The following is a 19,681-nucleotide window of genomic DNA, read 5'->3' on the forward strand; positions in this document are numbered from 1 at the left end:
TTAGCCAGCTTTTTTACTTAACTTTGGCAACAAGCAAATGTGCCACAAGTAAATGTTCGTGTACCCAAATTAAAATAACTACTCCTTCCATCTCATTTTGGCAATATTTGATCGGACACAAAGTTAAAATAATATAACTTTAAAATACTTATTAAATTATCTTTTAAAAAAGTAAATTCACTTTACTCTCTCTATGTTTAAAGTTAAGTGGAACTAACAAGTATAAAAAAAAAATTGTACCTTAAAATATTCATCATATAAAAAAATAAAATATTTATTTTTAAACTGACAAAAAAGAAAATTATACCACATAAAATGAAACGAAAGAAGTACTTTACTTTATGAAAGGATATCCTTGGACTATTTGTAAATGTATATCTTCATTTGTTTATTGGGTTAAAAATGTCATTTAGTCGATTTTCTTGGCTCACTCGTGCCCTTAAATCCCTTAAGACTGACAATCCTTTACCTTTTTTTTAAGGGAAAAGGCTCAAATATGCCATCGAACTTTCAAAAAAGGCTCATTTATGCCATTCGTTAAAAGTTTGGCTCATCCATGCCATTACCGTTTAAAAAAAGGCTCATTCGTGCCATTTTTTTTAACGATGGTTTTACAAAACCACTTTTTACACGTGTCAGATTTAAATTCGTCCACGTCATTTTTTATTTATGATAAAAAATCAAAAATCTGAAAAATTATTAACTAAAAAACCCACCCAAACAAAAATTCACCCAAATAAAGATCCACCCAAGTAAAGACCCACCCAAATTAAAAAAATATCCCATATAACCCATTAGTAACCCAATTTTTCAATTCCTTTTACCCTAAAAACCCAATCTAACAAAAAAAATTAAAACCGCTAAATCAATAACTTTTTTTCGATTTGAATTATTGATTTTGAATCGATTCTAAACAGCCCTAATGTTAAAGCGTGTAATAATAACAATGATATACATAAAATAATCCAGCAAAAGGGCCAGTGAAAGATACTTTTCCACTACACATGACGCATTAATCTCATCAAAATATAATATTTGAGTTGTTAGAGAAGGAACACATTTATTAGATTCAAACTGAAAACCTTACATTGTTACAAAGTAAAATTGTAGGAGAAACACTACTATTAGACTATTGCCATAAAACTCTTGTGATAAAGAGCCCATTCACAAGAGGAGGCCAACAATTTTTCTCGCGGCAATTCAAGTTTCTTTACTGTTCTACGATCTAAATTATAAAGATATATCTCCTCATCATACAAGTGAATCAAGTAAATCAAAAGTCCACTTTCTTGGAGGTACAAAAACTTAACATCCCAAACATGCCTGTATCTAATTTCTCTTTCTCTGAGACGCTTACTAAAAGGGAAAATCCACTCATTTAAGAGATTAATCTTATACCTTTTGATCCATGACCGCGTCTCATAGTCCTCCAACAACCACATATCCACGATATACCATGGGAGAATCATGTTACATAAACACAAATGATCATCCTTCACCATAAGTTTCATAGCTAAATGATCTTGATTTGACTTACAAACCTTACTTACAGGAGGATGAGGCATAGTAAACAACTCTTCTTTATCCATTCTGAAAACCATAATTCCGTTTTCACAAGGAGCAATGCCTTTCCTTTTTAAATCGTGCAACGTGATCCAATGCAATGCTCCATTAACAACAGCTGGGTTGCCACTATTTGGCAAAAAGTTGAAGGAGATTGACGAATGAATTTTCTCACACTTCCATATCTTTACAATATGTACGAAATATGTACAACATGTATCTTGTAGTTGTGCAATAAGAACTCTGAATTGTCTTGTGTAGGGACAAAAATACAGAGCACATACGAAAACTTCATCAGGTGTATATCGTACTGTCAATTCTTCTTGTGTTATAGGGTTGACAATATAATAAGTAGATTTCCACTTGGAGGAAACAAACATAAGTACTCCTTCACAAGAATATATAAGATAAGGTTTGTCCTTATTAATCCTAAGCTCAGGTTTGAGATGAAGTTTCTCAAACATAACTTTCTTTTTTTTCTTAATCTTCTTGTTTTCATTGTAAACAAAAACATCTTGACCATGCTTTGCGAAATCACTTTTGGCATCATATTTGGCTAAATCATCATGTATGATAAACATAGGTGTAGTATGTCTAGATAGATGATGTATATTGGTAAAAGAGTGTTGTGATGAGACTAATAAGGCTCTCCAATGCCTACAAACCCATCGACATCTAAGAAAAGAATGTGATGGAAGTCTATTAAGAATATCAATCACCAGACAATCAGGCAAACGTTCGAAACGATTATCATCATCATCATAATCAACAACATTACTACCTTTACATATTGTTTCAACTAGTGAACCCAACCATGTGAAAAAATCAAGTATCATGATCACCTAATAAGTCAAAAAAAAAAAAAAATCACAAAATAAGAATTGGTATCACAGCTTATAGCAGTAAAAAGCAAATCTTTTATACTTTATACTCCAAGATTTCATTATCCCCTCTTAAAGTCTACCTTTTAATTTGGTTTTCAGAGGAAAAAACAAATCTTTTCCCCCTTTTTCATCTTCTTTTCCATAAATTCTGTGACTATCTGTTAAACCAAAATTTCATCCAAATCAACCTCTTTTTCTTTTCTCAAAATTTACAAGCAAAATACAACAAGAACTAAAAGGATTTAATACAAACAAGCAAAAGTATATAACTCAAAATTCTTCCCAAAAAAGCATAAATTAACTTAAAAAGACTCCAATTTTTAACCCAAAAAAACATCGAAAAAGCTAAAAACTCACCAATTATATGAGAAGAACTCAGCAATCACAAGGGGTTCCCTTCTGAACGAGAGAGAAATTGTTGATGAAAACTAAAATTTGGACTCTATTCAATAGGTTAAAATTTTCATAGGTATATTATGACGATTTAAATCTTTTATAATAGAGTTGTCTACTTAATTTAGGATTTGGATATCTTTATTCAACAAATTATACTTAATTTAGCTTTTTTATAATAGAGTTTTACTGAAGAGAAATATGATATAATATATTATATTACTATAAATGGATTATACTTAATTTAGCTTTTTTATAATAGAGTTTTACTGACTTAATATAAGAGAAATATGATATAATATATCATATTACTATAAATGGAAAAGAGAAATATTTTAGTTAATAAGCTTATAATAGATTTGTAAAAGAAATTTCAAAACAACGTTATTTTTTGTTCGGTTAATAAATTAAAGCGCTAGAATTAGAAAAAAAAAACATTGGAGAGAGGAAGCCAGAATGTTATAAATGGTAAAATGTATTATATATTATATGATATTACTATAAATGGTAATTACGAAGGTAATATATATTTATTATGTAAAATGGTCATATATATATATATATATATATATATATTGGTTTTCATTTATATATGTACTAGTGAGACAAATCCGTGCAAAGTATGATCTTAAATTTGTAAAAGGAGATACAATATGTTATAATTATGATGTGTTTGGATGAAATTAACAGGGGATAAAACTTGATCAATGTGCAAATTCAACATTGTGTCTACCAGAAAAGCCAAAACTAGTTGTTGGATTGAAGGGAGCTACTTCAAATTTTTTCATTGACAATGCAGCTTACACACAATTCCTTTTCAAAACTTTTGGTGTCACATCACTTGACATGGAAAGCTCAGCTGTAGTAATGGTAACTTGCTTTCCCTGTTTAAGTTATATAAATCGCGAGTATAAAATATAATTAGATGGCTGATAAAAAAACTTCGAGTACAATTAAACTTATAATATATCAGCTCCATCTATTTTTAACTATGTGCAACCGTCCATAAAAATAGATAAGTAATACTGAAAATAAGGCAGTTACTTATTATAACATGTTAAAATATATAATCAAGTCTAAATTTAAATATATTTTTTTGCAATATTTGTGTATATATAAGTTGTTGTTCTTTTTGTGCAGACATGTTTGTCAAATGGATATCCAGTTATTGCAATTCGTGGATTATCAGATTTAGCAAGAACACAAAAAGGGGATAACACAATAAGATTATTTGGATCTTTAGCTGCTCTAAATACAGCAAAAGTTGTAATTGGTTTTGTTAAGTCACTATCAATAAATCATATTTCGCGATTTTAACTAGAATATTATCGAAGATGAATTAGAGCAGGTTCTATAAGTTTGACTAAACTTATTAATATTGCTCCAATTATGTATGTGTACGCATAAAAATATTTCAATGTATACGTATAATAAGATCACACGCTTATTATGAATCAATTTTCTCTTTGCTCCTAATGTTCAATTTTTTAAAATTAGAATTTGAAAAATTTATTAGGATTTTTGACTAAATATTAACAATTTACTACTATTATTTATTGTACTAGTTACTCAATGTACATTTTACACCTTATGTTTCAATTTTATTCTGTGTGTAAGAAGCACAATGTTATCATATTTTACTGATCATGAATCCAAACACCAATTATTTTTCATTCAAATTCCTCAAATAAATTTTGCAAACTCAAAAAAGATAAATAAGAATAACAAATATAATTTTATGTGACCATCTTTTTTTTTCTTATTTATTTATTAATTTTCCATATTTTTTTCCATTCATCATTGTTTACATAGGAATATGCTATTTAAAAGAGTTGAGTGTTATGAAAGTATTATACGCATGTGGTCCAGTAATAACAAAGTAAAATAAAATATACAATAGTTGAAGAAAAAACGTAATTTAATTACTTAAAAATGGGAGAAAAAGAACAAATTTACTATGGTATAACATTTTTGAAATGCATTATATTTAATTCAATATTTAAAAAAAAAAAAAGAATAATACTACTAATAACTAGGGTAAATTAGGAATTATTTTTTTGTTTTTGTACTGAAAATACTTTGCAACTTGCAAGTTTCAAAATCTCTCTCCCTCTCTTTCTCCCTGCGAAATCAAATGAACGACGGCGCAGTGCAGCAGTCTGCCGGAGGACAGCTCAAAATCTCGAAATCGACGTACGGGATATTCAACCACAGTGACCGATCGATCACCTTTTGGGATAAGGTTAGTTACTCTTCTGAATTTCTATATCCCTGAGTTCATTTGCTTTAGCTTTTGATGTTTAAACGCTTTATATATTGTTAGACGGTTCGTTCCTGAGAGTAGTGTTCATGCACGGAGGTCCTGTGCTTTATTGTTGCTTCCACAACGTTTTTCAGTGAGGTCTGTAGTTATGATGTTGGTGTTTTCTATTTTACCTTGTGTTAATTGGATACAGTGCATAGTTGAATCATCCTGATTAGGTGAATGCTTATTCTGTTGCTTTTCTCTAGGATCTGGTCTCAGTTTGCGGAAACTGCGATAATGTTGTTCTGTTTCAGTGATTTGGTTGAGAAATAGTCATCATAACCATCCATTTCATATTGTTATTTCTGATTGATGCATAGTATGTTATTGTTTCAACATTGTCAGTTATAATAACATTCTCGCTGGAAAATGTTCCCCCCTGCAACGACGGAAGAGAGGATATATTGGGAGACATGATCATGCACCTGTTTGCTGTGTTGAATACTCATATGCAACTGGTCAATTGTGATTCTGGTCTAAGATATGAGCTAGTGGTATATTCGTTTTGAAATATAAGGAGATTCAAAGAACACTACTACCAGATAAAAAATATTGTTATGCATTTCAGCTTTTAAGTTTTGGTGAACATTGCATCTTTTCACTATTCAACTCTTATATTTCTGATTCTGTTCAATATGTTCCCCATTGTTAAGCTACCAAAAATGATTAGTGATACGTTATGTACTTTACTTTAGCAATTAGTTACTCTGATTTTATTTTTGGCTTGTTGAGTTTCAACGAAAGCCAAGGTTAAACATTCCAAAAGAGGATTGTATGTGAAACATATTGGTGGCTTTATAGAAGTTTCTGCATCGGAAATTCAATCACTTCAGTCCCGACTCAATTTTAGCATGGCTGGTTAAAGAAGGTGCATGTTCACCTATCTTTCCTTTTTGTAAATGGATCACCAGACTCTTCAAAATATTGTTAGTCATTGATTTTCCTCTTCAAAATTGGTCCAACCTATGTATTTTAGTCGTTGATGATTATGTGAGCCCTATGATATGTTGATTAGAAATCTCAACAATGGCATTCTATTATTTCAGCTTAGAGTCGGTATGTTTTGAAAGTTAGCTCCAGTACAATTATGTGATTTTCTTGAATGGAATAAGGCAAGTGATAACTAGTAGCTGGGATGAAACCTTGAAATGCTGGGATCCTAGAGGTGCAAGTTGTCAGGAACATACTCGTGTTGGAACTTGTACACAACCAGCTCCCTTGTTGAAATTGTTTAGCAGTAGCAATTGTTGGATGACATGTGAATGTTGATGACTTGCGAAACATGTCTCGTTTCTCAACAGAGGGAATCTTCCTTGAAGTATGAAACTAGATGTGTGCGGTGCTATCCCAATGTAACAGGTTTGTTTCTTATCTCTATTTGCTGCTTCATTCTACTGTTCTAGAGCTTAATTTAATGACTCAATATTGGACTTTCGGTTGCAAGGTTTCTGCTTCTTACTATCTTTCAGCTAGTTTCTGTTCACTCTAATGATTGACACCATATTAGGGTCCATTTTTTTAGCATATTTGACTCAAAACAACTACTAGTTGTATCAAATATATATCCTCCTGGAGTCTCAGTAGTCCAAACAAATTTACGAGTACAGTTCTGTTAGGTTTGAACTACAAATCACCCATCTATACTTGCAGTTTTGTAATATCCCGTAGTTTCTGTAAATGAGCTAATTTGATTCAACAATTAAAGAGTCGTCCATCGTAAATTTGGAATTCACCATAAAAGCCACATTTACATCACCATCTTTATGCAAAAACTTAATGACACACAAATATTCTCTCAAGTCTTTCATGACGAATATTATTGAATATTTGGAACATATCTAATGTCACTTTTGTTGTAAATTTTAGGCGTAAAGTAAAATTTACTTATGGAAATAGAATGTTAGAGCTTCAACCCATCATTAGGTTTGGATTAGCACTTGTGCTTTCATCAATTTTCTGATTCCCTTTATGCATTGCTTGGCTGTTTTATACATGGAATTTGTAGGCGTTCGATTGAAGGTCAGGTTGCAATGGAAAATATTTTTATTTCTCTGAGGCCGGTCAGTCTAAGAAATATGTAAATTTGCATATTCTGCTTGACACAATCTTAAAAACTAAAATTGAAGAAAATAAAACTGTAGGTGTTAATTTAAGGACACTTTTTTGTCTCCATTGTCGAACAGAATAAATTGTTGAAGAGTAGTTTAAGTCAGTGTAGAAGATATCTATACAATAAAGAATAAGAGCTTTTTCAAGATATTATGAGACAATTCAAGTGGAGCAGTACATATATAGTTGTATACTTTCTCTGATTTCATATAGGTAGTTGGTTGTGCTTTAGACTTACCATGTGAACGACAGCTATGGTACTTTTGGGCTCTATGCTGATTGTTTTTACCCTAAATTTCATCAAGGATTGTAGCATTGCCATTTGTAGACTCTTGTCTGTTAAAGTGTGTGGCAATAACAACGATATACCAAGTGACGCATTATGTAACCATCTCATCAAAATATTCAAATTGTTTATTAGATTCAAAACTGAAAACCTTACAATTGTAGGAGAAACACTACTATTAGACTATTGCCATAAAACTCTTGTGATAAAGAGCCCATTCACGAGAGGAGGCCAACAATTTTTCTCGCGGCAATTCAAGTTTCTTTACTGTTCTACGATCTAAATTATAAAGATATATCTCCTCATCATACAAGTGAATCAAGTAAATCAAAAGTCCACCTTCTTGGAGGTACAAAAACTTAACATTCCAAACATGCCTGTATCTAATTTCTCTTTCTCTGAGACGCTTACTAAAAGGGAAAATCCACTCATTTAAGAGATTAATCTTGTACCTTTTGATCCATGACCGCGTCTCATAGTCCTCCAACAACCACATATCCACAATATACCATGGGAGAATCATGTTACATAAACACAAATGATCATCCTTCACCATAAGTTTCATAGCTAAATGATCTTCATTTGAGTTACAAACCTTACTTACAGGAGGATGAGGCATAGTAAACAACTCTTCTTTATCCATTCTGAAAACCATAATTCCGTTTTCACAAGGAGCAACGCCTTTCCTTTTTAAATCGTGCAACGTGATCCAATGCAATGCTCCATTAACAACAACAGGATTGCCACTACTTGGCAAAAAGTTGAAGGAGATTGATGAATGAATTTTCTTACACTTCCATATCTTTACAATATGTACGAAATATGTACAACAAGTATCTTGTAGTAGTGCAATAAGAATTCTGAATTGTCTTGTGTAGGGACAAAAATACAGAGCACATACAAAAACTTCATCAAGTGTATATCGTACTGTCAATTCTTCTTGTGTTATAGGGTTGACAATATAATAAGTAGATTTCCACTTGGAGGAAACAAACATAAGTACTCCTTCACAAGAATATAAAAGATAAGGTTTGTCCTTATTAATCTTAAGCTCAGGTTTGAGATGAAGTTTCTCAAACACAACTTTCTTCTTTTTCTTAATCTTCTTGTTTTCACCGTAAACAAAAACATCTTGTCCATGCTTTGCGAAATCACTTTTGGCATCATATTTGGCTAAATCATCATGTATGATAAACATAGGTGTAGTATGTCTAGATAGATGATGTATATTGGTAAAAGAGTGTTGTGATGAGACTAATAAGGCTCTCCAATGCCTACAAACCCATCGACATCTAAGAAAAGAATGTGATGGAAGTCTACTAAGAATATCAATCACCAGACAATCAGGCAAACGTTCAAAACTATTATCATCATCATCAACAACATTACTACCTTTACATATTGTTTCAACTAGTGAACCCAACCTTGTGAAAAAATCAAGTATCATGATCACCTAATAAGTCAAAAAAAATTATCACAAAATAAGAATTGGTATCACAAAAATAAGGGTATCACAGCTTATAGCAGTAAAAAGCAAATCTTTTATACTTTATACTCCAAGATTTCATTAAAATGTGATGGAAGTCTACTAAGAATATCAATCACCAGACAATCAGGCAAACGTTCAAAACTATCATCATCATCAACAACATTATTACTACTTTTACATATTGTTTCAACTAGTGAACCCAACCTCGTGAAAAAATCAAGTATCATGATCACCTAACAAGTCAAAAAAAAAATCACAAAATAACAATTTTGCGTCTTGTTGAACGAGAGAGAAATTGTTGATGAAAACTAAAATTTGGACTATATTCAATAGGTTAAAATTTTCATATGTATGTTATGACGATTTAAATCTTTTATAATAGAGTTTTTCTACTAACTCCTACTATAACTCAACTCACTCTTTTATAATAAAGTTTTACTTAAAATAAAATTGAAAGGATTTTGATATCTTTATTCAACAAACTACTTAATATAGGATTTTGATATCTTTAGTCAACAAACCATAATTTATCTTTTTACTGACTTAAAATAAGATAGCGTTAACTCCTATTATCACTCAACTAATAACAAACTGAAAGGATTTTGCTATTTTTATTCAACTAACTGCTTAGTGCTAAAGACTAAGTCAATTGAAATACTAACTACTAAATAAAGGATTGAATTATGTTTCAATCTTGCTATTATTTTGGTTTTTGTAAAACTCGAAACTAATGTCCTTTTTTCATGAGAATATGGATTCAATAAAAGTTGTTTCTATATATAGGAATTTTTAACTAAATTAAGTCATTATATAAAACAATTTACCAAAGTAATATATTTTTCTAAAATTTTACAAAACTAGTATAAACGTATTTCACAGTAACGTTTTAGGGTATATTTTATTTTTTAAAAACTAACAACATTAGGTTGATATAAATTACTGTAAGTAACGTTTTACTTTTAAAACGTTATTTTTAGTAACGTTTTAGGTGAGTAACGTTTTAGGAGTAAAACGTTACTGTGAGTAACGTATATCAATCTGACGCCATCAACTTTTAAAAAATAAAATATATCCTAAAACGTTACTGTGAAATACGTTTATACCAGTTTTGTAAAATTTTAGAAAAACATATTATTTTGATGAATGACTTTATATAATGGCTTAGTTTGGTTAAAACCTCCGATATATAGTAACTAAGAGTAATATTTTATTAAACAAAAACAATCCTTTTCCAATGTGAATATTGATTATATAATGCTTATAATATATTTATATTAAGAATGTTTTAGTTATATATTCATGTATACTACATGCATTGAAACATGCTTGTAAATTGTAATATGTATAATATATTGAATTCAAAAAGTATTATAATTGTTGCTTCTTTTTTTCCTCTTATTAACGGTACTAAAAGAATGATATAATATATTATATTACTATAAATGGAAAAGAGAAATATTTTAGTTAATAAACTTATAATATATTTGTAAAGAAATTTAGAAACAACATTAGTTTTTGTTCGGTTAATAAATTAAAGCGCTAGAATTGGAAAAAAAAATGGAGAGAGGGAGCCAGAATGTTATAAATGGTAAAATATATTATATATTATATTACTATAAATGGTAATTATGAAGGTAATAGATATTGTTTATGTAAAATGGTCATACATATTTGACCAATGATTAAAATGTTACATTCGTTCAGTTGAATATATATAAAATTATATTACATATTATTATATTGGAAAAATTATATATAATAGCAAACTAATAACTTAAAATAAATGGAGTAGCTAGGGTTTGATTTAATTGTGCTCCATAGCAAACCTTTGCAAAAAATTGTCAGGGACTCTCTCTCAAATATCTCGCTCGCCACTCTCCTCCAATTTCTCGCTCTCTTTTTCACTTTTTATACAAACACAAGTGTATAAAAATTGTTTCTAATTGTATAAAGCAGAGAAAATTGTATAAATACACATATTTTTGTTCCCCTCTCTCCTCTCTTCCAAATCTCGCTCGCCACTCTCTCAAATCTCGCTCGCCACCCTCGCCTTTCTCACTTATACAAACAGAAGCGAAATGTATAATTGTGTTTCTGTTTGTATAAAGCGTGAGAAAATTGTATATACACATGCAATTACATATATTTTCGTCCTATACACTTATAATTATACAATAAAAATACTCTCCTGTCCAGTTTCTTTTACATTTCTCTCTTTCTCGTTTTATACAATTTTCAATTTGTATCTAATTTCTCTCTTTCTTGTTTTATACAATTCGATTCAATTGTATATTCCTTGTCAAGTCTCTTTTGTCTTTCTCTCTTTCTCATTTTATACAAATTCAAATTGTATATAATCATTCTATACACTTATAATAATACAATTCGTTTTATACACTTCGTTTTTATACAGTTTTCTGCCCAAGTGTCTTTCTCTTGTTTTATACACTTTGTTTTTATACAATTTTCTACCCAAGTGTCTTTCTCTTTCTTGTTTTATACACTTCGTTTTATACAATTTGCTTCAACTGTATATGTATAGCGAATTATACAGTTTCTATGTTTGCTATGGAGCGCAATTATGCAAACTTTGCTATAACATACAAATATGCACTTTTTATTTGCTATATATGAAAGTTGCCCATATAATATTATAAATCTATAGATTTTTGTGGAAAGTTGGGATACATATTGGGCTTTCATATTGAACTACCTAAAGTTAGATATTATGCCTACGATCAAAATGGGGATAATTATATATAATAGTTAACTATTAATTTAAATTAAATTAAATTATAATCATAGTTTGATTTAATTGTATCTTGCAAATAATTATTGCTATTACATCTCTCTCCTTGGTGAATCTCGCTCGCTGCTCTCGTTCTCGATGGATAGTTTCGCTCGCCTCTCTCGCTTTTATATAAACACAAATGTATAAAATGTGTTTTTATTTGTATAAAGCGAAAGAAATTGTATAATACATATTTTTTCGTTCCCCTCTCCCAAATCTCGCTCGGCATGCCACTTGACTCTCTCACTTTATACAAACACAAATGTGTACATTGTGTTTTTATTTTGTATAAAACGAGAGAAAATTGTATACACAAATACAAATGCATATATTTTCGTTCTATACACTATTGATTATACAAATACGATATTTCCTTGCCTAATTTTCTTTTGTCTTTCTCTCTTTCTCACTTTATACAAACACAGATTATACAATTGATTATTTTGTATATGTATACCGAAACAGATTATATAATTGTTTCTTTTGTATATATGTGTAGTGAAATAGCCGTAGCAAACATAAAATTTTGCTATGAAGCATAATTATACAAATTATAGTTACAACATCAAATATAATTTTTTTTATGTTTACTATATATGAAAGTTGTTCAGACCTAGTTAGGTTGGATTTCATTTTTGACCTATCAAAGTAGTAATTATATAAGTTCAATAACTTTCTTATTACTTTCTGTCACTTTCTTCATAGAAAATATTGTATATTCAAAGATGCATAAGGCCTAATTATGTCTCTTTCCAAATATTTTGCCTTTTTTCACAAAATTGCATTTCTTCTTAATCACACATGCAATTTTTGACCCCATTATGATTTAATTCAATCATTCATGATTTCCTATCGCTATTATACTTGGAGAATTGCAACTAACACTAAGCTATAAAAAGTCCATAATTCTAGCTTAGAAAACAATTATTTTCTTTACAATCATGGAATATAAGAAAATATAAGTACTAAAAATCCTCACTTTTAAAGTCATTTGGATTCACACACATGAAGAAAGACTAAAAATAATGGTCATTTCCTTTTTCGTTAAACTTTTATGTAAGAAAACTATATAAGTAAATAAAATATTAATTGATTCCCAAATAATGTTATTTTGACAAACTTGAACATCATACATCTCAAGAAATATTAAGTTTGAATCTTGTAAATAGAAAAATTATTAATAGAGGATATTTCCACTTTAACGAAGAATGCAAAGTTAAATTAGGCTAATAAATATCGAGTAATTAAAAAGAAGTCCAAAAAATAATCAAAAATTGGTTAATTTAAGTGTATAATCATAATAGCTCCTTCAACTCTTGTTATTATAAAACATCAAAGTATATCTCAAGAAACAATAAACTAGAGTGGATAATGAAATTGTTGAATACTTCAAAGCCTACTCTAGTTTTTGTTTTTTTAGTATACTCTAATTAATTTATACAAAATGTTTCAAGATTCCAATTTCATTTAATTATATTTAAATTGATATTATATTATATAGTACTATATAATACAAAATAGTATTTAAACGTTTTCTCAAAATAAAAAGTGACACTATCCAAGACCAAACGGACCCTTAATTTTTTTTTTTTCTTAAAAGCTGCTAAACATCATTACTTTTTAATCTTAGAATCAAAGTAGTAAAACTTGTTTGCATTCCCAAGACACAAATATTTTTTAAAAAATTGTTATTCAAAAGCAACACTTAACCAAATCATCTTTTAATCGATCAGAGTTGTGATAAAGTGATAAATATTTCTTCATTCTTAATTAAAAATATTAAACTTAAATCCCCTAAATTTATAATTGGCTTTGTTAGAGAATATCTATCATCAATATAAGACTTCTCAATTTCAATTCATAATTAATCGGGCTATAATTGAGGTACCAAACATATAAGTGGAAAATAAAAAATAATAATCTATCTTTTTGGAGTATATAATATATATATATAATGTTCATTTTCTCGAGCTCAAAAATTTATATTATAGTACTATATTGTTAGTCCCTATAAGTTAAAGAAGATTCCTTTCAACATTTAAGTCTTTTTTTAAAAAATAATAATTAAAAAAAAGATTAAAAAATATGAAAAGTAAGAAAAAATAGGTTAAAAAGGAGGAGTCGGGTCAAACCAGGTTAAGTGGGTGGGTCATGTTAATGTCGTAAATGGGTCCCAAAGATTTGACCCGAAGGTCAAAACAGTAATTAGCTATTTTCTCCGCGTGGTCATCTATAATGATTGAGACTAATCGCTCTATATTTTCTTTTGCCCCCTCTACTTATCTATATTTCCTTTTTAGTCCCAAATTTCAAACTATTTACTACTTCTTGCTCTCAAATTTTAAAATTTCTTTACTTGGGTTGGGATAGACGAAATTATTGCGGGATTGTTTGGTTCCTTGAATTACGTCTACTTATGAAACTCATTTATTTTTATTTTTTATATAATGATTTGAAAAAATTAGATTCGTAGAGGAGAAGAGCGATAGGGAAATTTGAGAAAGTTGGAACAACCGAATGTCTTTAGCTTTTCTTTGGAAAACTTTCTCTTGGAATCAAGTTTGAGGTTAATCTTACGTTTTATTTGATTGAAAGTACATAAAATGAATTTATAATTCCAATCAGATAAGTATAAATTTAATTTTAAACTGAGTTATAGAATATTTAAGGGTTAAGTTTGAGATTTAAGTAATTTTATTTAGTAGATGGATATAATTTTGATAAAATAAAATATAAATTTAATTTCAAACTCAATATGTCTTATTCCATTGTATTTGTTCTGTTTCGTTCCACTTTTTAGGTAATACTTATATATTAGTCCAAGAATTATAATTTCGAGACAATTTATATGCGAACTTATCATTTGCTTTACGAATCAAATTATTTTGAAATTATAATTATTGGATCAAATTATCCCAAAAATATGAGATTTTTTTAATAAAACAATTATAATAAAATCTTCAAAAAAGTTTGCATTGTATTTAAATTAATAAAGTACTTTATTACTCAAGGTTGGTAATTAGCTGTAGAAGTAACTTATTGAAAATCATTCAATGACTAAAAAAAGAAATAAATTTATTAAGTATAATTTTTTGTAGAGTCACATTGTAATCAAAATTTTAAATGTCTTCCATCAAACAAATATATCTTCTCCTTTAATATGATTTTTTGCCTTTTTTTGTGCAAATGAGAACTCTTTTTAATACTATTAATTATATAAATATGGTCAGAAAAGAATAAGTACAAACTTGATGATATTGGACCAGCTCTTTCACTTGACAAATAAATTTTCTTTTGTTTGACTCTTTTGACTAAAGGTAGTATAAAAAAGGAAATATAATAAAGATGATGATTTTACATACCACTTTTCTAAAAGAAAAAAAATAGCATTAATTAAAGATTTGAAATTAAATAAAGATAATCGTTTGGTAGTTGGTTTGAAAGTAAGTTATGTTAATATTAAATATTTTATTAGTAATATCACATTTGATATTTATTAGGAGTTATATAAAATAAAAAGTGAAATAACTAATATATATGAATAACTAAATTTTGTATAACTAATACATGTACTAAATTAATAGTCTCTATATCTTATTTTGAGTTAGCTCGAAGTTTAAAATCGTAAATGATATGCAGATACCCTTCATCATACTTTTTGAGACATTAGTGCTCTTATCGTCCAAAAACTAGAGCATATATGCCTTTGAGTTTTTGGATGATAAGGGTACAAATGTCCCAAAAGTATGACGGAGAACATCTGCTATCATTTAGGATAATTCAGAGGTATATTCATCCCTCTTTTTCCTATACTAAAATATCTTTTAGTCTTATAATCTTAAAAATATCACATGAAAAAAATCAAATTTTATAAAATTGTTAAAAAGGGAAAGACACATTCATTTTCAAACAAACAAACAAACTGAAACGGAGGTGATACATATTCATAACTAATCATTGCTTTACTAAGAATTACGTATATAACTCTAATCAGCAGACAAACGACTTCTTTAAGTATTGTGACGATTTGATTATCAAACAAAATTCTCGAATACTATTATATAAAAACCACATTCGTAAGGAATTCTAATACACTTTATCTCTCAATATAAACATTACAAACTCTAATATGAATATCAAATACCGAGTTAAATCAACTAAACATAAAGGAAGAGGAAAAGGAAAGGAAGAATTATTAGTACCATAATAAAATCTAACAAATTAAATAGGGGCTGGTGGAAAGGAGAACAATAAATTGGAATAAGTTGGAGGCTGCAAATGCAAGAAAATAATAAATGTACCAATAAATTTCACTCGTTTTTTCAACTTTTTTTTTTATTTTCTTACAAAAATTTCCACTTTCTTGCATGTGGACTTCATAGTCTCCACTTCACCTTCCTCTTCCCTTCCTTTTCTTCTACCCCCACCCCCCCTAAACCCCCCCCACCCCTCAAAACCACAAAAGAAGGAACCCCTTGTGATTGTTGAGTAGTCCAAATAAGTTCTTCTCAGATAATCGGTGAGTTTTCAGCTTTATTGGTGTTTTTTTTTGGTTAAAAATGGAGTCTTTTTGTAGTTTTAGTTTTGATATTTGAAGGGGTTTGAGTTTATGACTTTGTTGTTTATGTGAAGTAGTTTTTATGGGGGTTTATCTACTTTTTTTTTCCATTCTTGGTTGAGATTTCTGTGTAAAAATGAGTCTTTTTAAGGTAATTTCTGCTTTTTTGGGAAGAATTGTGAGTTATATACGTCTGCTTGTTTATATTAAATCCTTTTAGTTCTTGTTGTATTTTGTTTGTAAATGTTATGAAATTTTGAGGAAAGAAGAAGAGGTTGATTTAGGTGCTGTTTGGATGAAATTTTGGTTTAACAGATAGTGATAGTTAAAGTCACAGAATTTATGGAAAAGAAGATGAAAAAGGGGGGAAAGATTTGCTTTTTCCTCTGAAAACCAAATTAAAAGGTGAAGACTTTAAGATGGGATAATGAAATCTTGGAGTAGAAAGTATAAAAGATATGCTTTTTATTGCTATAAGCTGTAAAATTTATAAAAGGACAAATAGTGATGTAGTCAGCAAAGAAATGGATTTCACATGTTTTCTCTTTAAAAGTTTTAGAAATTTACTAGTTAAAGTTCTTATAAGGTGTTTTTTGTTTGTATTGTTTTTAGCCAGAAGTAATTTGCTGGTGGATTTGAGTTTGAGATCGTTCTTGAATATACCCTTTGATACTAGAGATGGTTGCTGAATCTTGGTTTCGTAATTTCTGGAAAAATTCCAAAAAGCATGAGGGTGGTGGTCATCAAAAGGTGCTAGTTGGTGTTCTAGCATTTGAAGTTGCAAGTTTGATGTCTAAGCTGGTTCATGTATGGCAGTCTCTAAGTGATAAACAAGTGGCTAGATTGAGGGATGAGATAATGAACTCGGTTGGCATAAAGAAGCTTATTTCGGATGATGATTCGTATATTGCAAGATTGATATGTACTGAGTTGGTTGAGAACTTGGGACATGTAGCAAATGCTGTTTCTAGGCTTGCAAAGAAATGTAATGATCCGTTCTTGAAGAGTTTCGAGCAAGCCTTCAATGATTTGCTAAAAGTTGGTGCTGATCCATACGGGTGGCAACTCTCATGGAAGAAGATGGACAAAAAAATCAAGAAGATGGAACGGTTTATTGTGATTAATGCGAATTTGTATCAAGAAATGGAGAATCTTTCTGATCTTGAACAGACATTGAGGAGATTGAAGGGAAATGATGATGCAGATAGCATTACCTTGGTTGAATACGAGAAGAAGCTTGCGTGGAAGAAGCAGGAGGTGAAGCACCTTAAGGATGTCTCTATTTGGAATAGAACTTATGATTATATTGTCCGTCTTTTGGCGAGATCCTTGTTTTCTATATTTAGTAGGATAGGGCATGTGTTTGGAGTTGATCCCGTCGTGGATGAGAGGGCTAAAGCATCTAGAGATCTAGATTCTGATCAAATCCATCGGAGCTACTCAGTTGCCTATGCTCAGTCATCTGTTCACCCATCTGAAAGTAGTCTGTCTAGATTTTCCTCGGAACCAGTAGAAAGTATCCTTGCGAAATCTGGACCAATTTCGAGCACTAGGAACATTCACAGTTCTTATTCCGGTCCCTTGAAAAGTTCAACATCAACAGCAAGCCCGATTCCTGGAAGGCATTCTTCTGCTGGTTTCTATTCGGGTCCTCTGGGGAGGTCGACAACAAAGTCTGGTCCTCTCCCTCTATTTAATAAATCCGGCATGAAGTGGTGGAAATCCCGTGATCGTTCAGGTAACCTAAATGGAAAAGGCTCAAATTTAAAACATGCTCGACCGACCTCTGGACCGCTTAAAGGCTGCATGATGGTTGGGAATGGTTCTCCTGTAAGTAATTGCCATCTAGATCCACACGGATTTCATTCCGGTTTTCTCAATGCAACGAAAGGAGCTGGTGTAGATGGACTTGCTGATGGCTATTCAACTTGCTCTTATCTAACAAGTTATAATGCGAAAAAAAGGCTGTTAAATGCTCCTCCAGAAACTCTCGGGGCTGCTGCCTTAGCACTGCATTATGCAAATGTCATTATCGTGACTGAGAAACTGGTGGCATCTCCTCACTTGATCGGACATGATGCAAGAGAAGACCTGTACAACATGCTACCGGCTAGTTTAAGAGCAGCCCTCAGGGCGAAATTAAAACCATTTGCTAAGAGCTTGACGTCATCCGTTTATGACACAGTTCTTGCTGGAGAATGGAATGAAGCAATGCTGGGGATACTAGAATGGCTTGCTCCTCTTGCTCATAATATGATAAGATGGCAGTCTGAGCGGAGTTTCGAGCATCAGAACTTTGTTTCCAGAACAAATGTGCTGCTAGTACAAACCCTTTATTATGCAAATCAAGAAAAGACAGAATCAGCAATCACAGAGCTGCTCGTTGGTTTGAACTACATATGGAGGTATGGCAGGGAAGTGAATGCTAAAGCGATAGAGGAATGTGCTAGTGCTAGAATGATGTTTAATGATGATTACTTGGATGACTGACAAACATTTTGATCTTTAGTCAGTGATTTTGGGCTTGAATGTTTTGGAGTTGAGGAACTGTTCCACGGCAAAATGCCTCTCTTCAGAAGCAAAGCACGAGTCTTCTCTGCCAAGTTTTTCAACTGTTGCTGATTCAAGCTACTCAGATTCCATGAGATTCCTTATTCGTCAAAAGGGTGACGAATACTGCAGAAATGTAACACACTTAAAGCTTCTAAACATTCTTTCAGGTCAGTAAGCCATGACCATTTTCCTATTTTGCCAGCAGAACTTGGGATCTCATTTGATGAATCGGAGTCCACGCTATAAATTCTATATCTTGTTATTTTGTTAATCCTATTTTGCCAGCAGAACTTGGGATCTCATTTGATGAATCGGAGTCCACGCTATAAATTCTATATCTTGTTATTTTGTTAAATGTATAGAATTAGCTGAGATTGTTTTTTCTAGCTTTGTATATTTACATAACGAAGGCTTTCTTTTAGCATATAAGATAATGAAAGGTTTGGTGCAGTAGTTTGTTCTTGATGAACTTTTTGGAGTATCTTTGCAATACTATGAAGCAAGAAATTTGAGAATTAGTAAAGCCACATTTCTGGCCTGTGGTTAATATGATGGTTACATTGGTACTGCTTAGAATGCATCCTTGTTTTTTCTTTCATTATAGTGTTGTTCAGCCATTTTGTGTGCACCTCGATTATTTCATCGAGTAGCTGATACCTCGTACTATCAGGTGGAGATCGTATAACTCTTATTTGTCTATCCACTAATGTTTTCATTGAGTAGTTGCTACGTTGTATGAACGCGAATGCC

The 19,681-nt window shown here is 30.5% G+C and overlaps 4 protein-coding genes and 1 long non-coding RNA gene across 8 annotated transcripts; 3 read left to right on the forward strand and 2 right to left on the reverse strand.

Annotated features, from left to right (window-relative positions):
• Positions 1 to 1,029: 1,029 nt before the first annotated feature.
• Positions 1,030 to 2,893, reverse strand: LOC107004245 (F-box protein At3g07870-like). 2 transcript variants are annotated; one of them, XM_027912877.1, is made up of 2 exons: positions 2,805 to 2,893; positions 1,030 to 2,605 (listed from the first exon to the last, which is right to left on the reverse strand). In XM_027912877.1, exon 2 carries the CDS (start codon positions 2,397 to 2,399, stop codon positions 1,125 to 1,127), a length of 1,275 nt encoding a protein of 424 aa, XP_027768678.1. In that variant the 5' UTR covers positions 2,400 to 2,605; positions 2,805 to 2,893; the 3' UTR covers positions 1,030 to 1,124. The 2 variants fall into 2 exon arrangements, with proteins under 2 accessions (XP_027768678.1, XP_027768679.1); XM_027912878.1 differs by having other exon boundaries at positions 1,030 to 2,405; positions 2,805 to 2,888.
• Positions 2,894 to 3,527: 634 nt separating this feature from the next.
• LOC114074928 (bark storage protein A-like) lies at positions 3,528 to 4,160 on the forward strand (the record flags this gene model as incomplete). The annotated part of the gene is made up of 2 exons (XM_027913188.1): positions 3,528 to 3,710; positions 3,981 to 4,160. Coding segments are annotated over 2 exons (360 nt in total), but the record flags the coding sequence as incomplete, so codon positions are not given.
• Positions 4,161 to 4,916: 756 nt separating this feature from the next.
• LOC114074831 lies at positions 4,917 to 7,407 on the forward strand. The gene is made up of 2 exons (XR_003575136.1): positions 4,917 to 5,082; positions 6,192 to 7,407. It is a non-coding gene; the product is annotated as an uncharacterized LOC114074831 (long non-coding RNA).
• A 240-nt stretch (positions 7,408 to 7,647) lies between these two features.
• LOC107004251 (F-box protein At3g07870-like) lies at positions 7,648 to 9,101 on the reverse strand. Its single transcript, XM_015202480.2, has one exon. It carries the CDS (start codon positions 8,985 to 8,987, stop codon positions 7,719 to 7,721), a length of 1,269 nt encoding a protein of 422 aa, XP_015057966.1. The 5' UTR covers positions 8,988 to 9,101; the 3' UTR covers positions 7,648 to 7,718.
• Positions 9,102 to 16,132: 7,031 nt separating this feature from the next.
• LOC107004749 lies at positions 16,133 to 19,458 on the forward strand. 3 transcript variants are annotated; one of them, XM_015203084.2, is made up of 2 exons: positions 16,133 to 16,339; positions 16,991 to 19,458. In XM_015203084.2, exon 2 carries the CDS (start codon positions 17,057 to 17,059, stop codon positions 18,866 to 18,868), a length of 1,812 nt encoding a protein of 603 aa, XP_015058570.1. In that variant the 5' UTR covers positions 16,133 to 16,339; positions 16,991 to 17,056; the 3' UTR covers positions 18,869 to 19,458. The 3 variants fall into 3 exon arrangements, with proteins under 3 accessions (XP_015058570.1, XP_015058571.1, XP_027768759.1); XM_015203085.2 differs by having other exon boundaries at positions 16,995 to 19,458; XM_027912958.1 differs by having other exon boundaries at positions 16,318 to 16,529.
• The last annotated feature ends 223 nt before the right edge of the window (positions 19,459 to 19,681 follow it).

This window comes from Solanum pennellii, chromosome 11, assembly GCF_001406875.1.
Source record: "Solanum pennellii chromosome 11, SPENNV200".
In the NCBI taxonomy this organism is placed as follows: Eukaryota; Viridiplantae; Streptophyta; class Magnoliopsida; order Solanales; family Solanaceae; genus Solanum; species Solanum pennellii.

Excerpts from the sequence above, each read along its gene's own strand:
- LOC107004251 (XM_015202480.2), bottom strand. The coding sequence starts at position 8,987 with ATGATACTTGATTTTTTCACAAGGTTGGGTTCACTAGTTGAAACAATA.
- LOC107004749 (XM_015203084.2), top strand. The coding sequence starts at position 17,057 with ATGGTTGCTGAATCTTGGTTTCGTAATTTCTGGAAAAATTCCAAAAAG.
- LOC107004245 (XM_027912877.1), bottom strand. The coding sequence starts at position 2,399 with ATGATACTTGATTTTTTCACATGGTTGGGTTCACTAGTTGAAACAATA.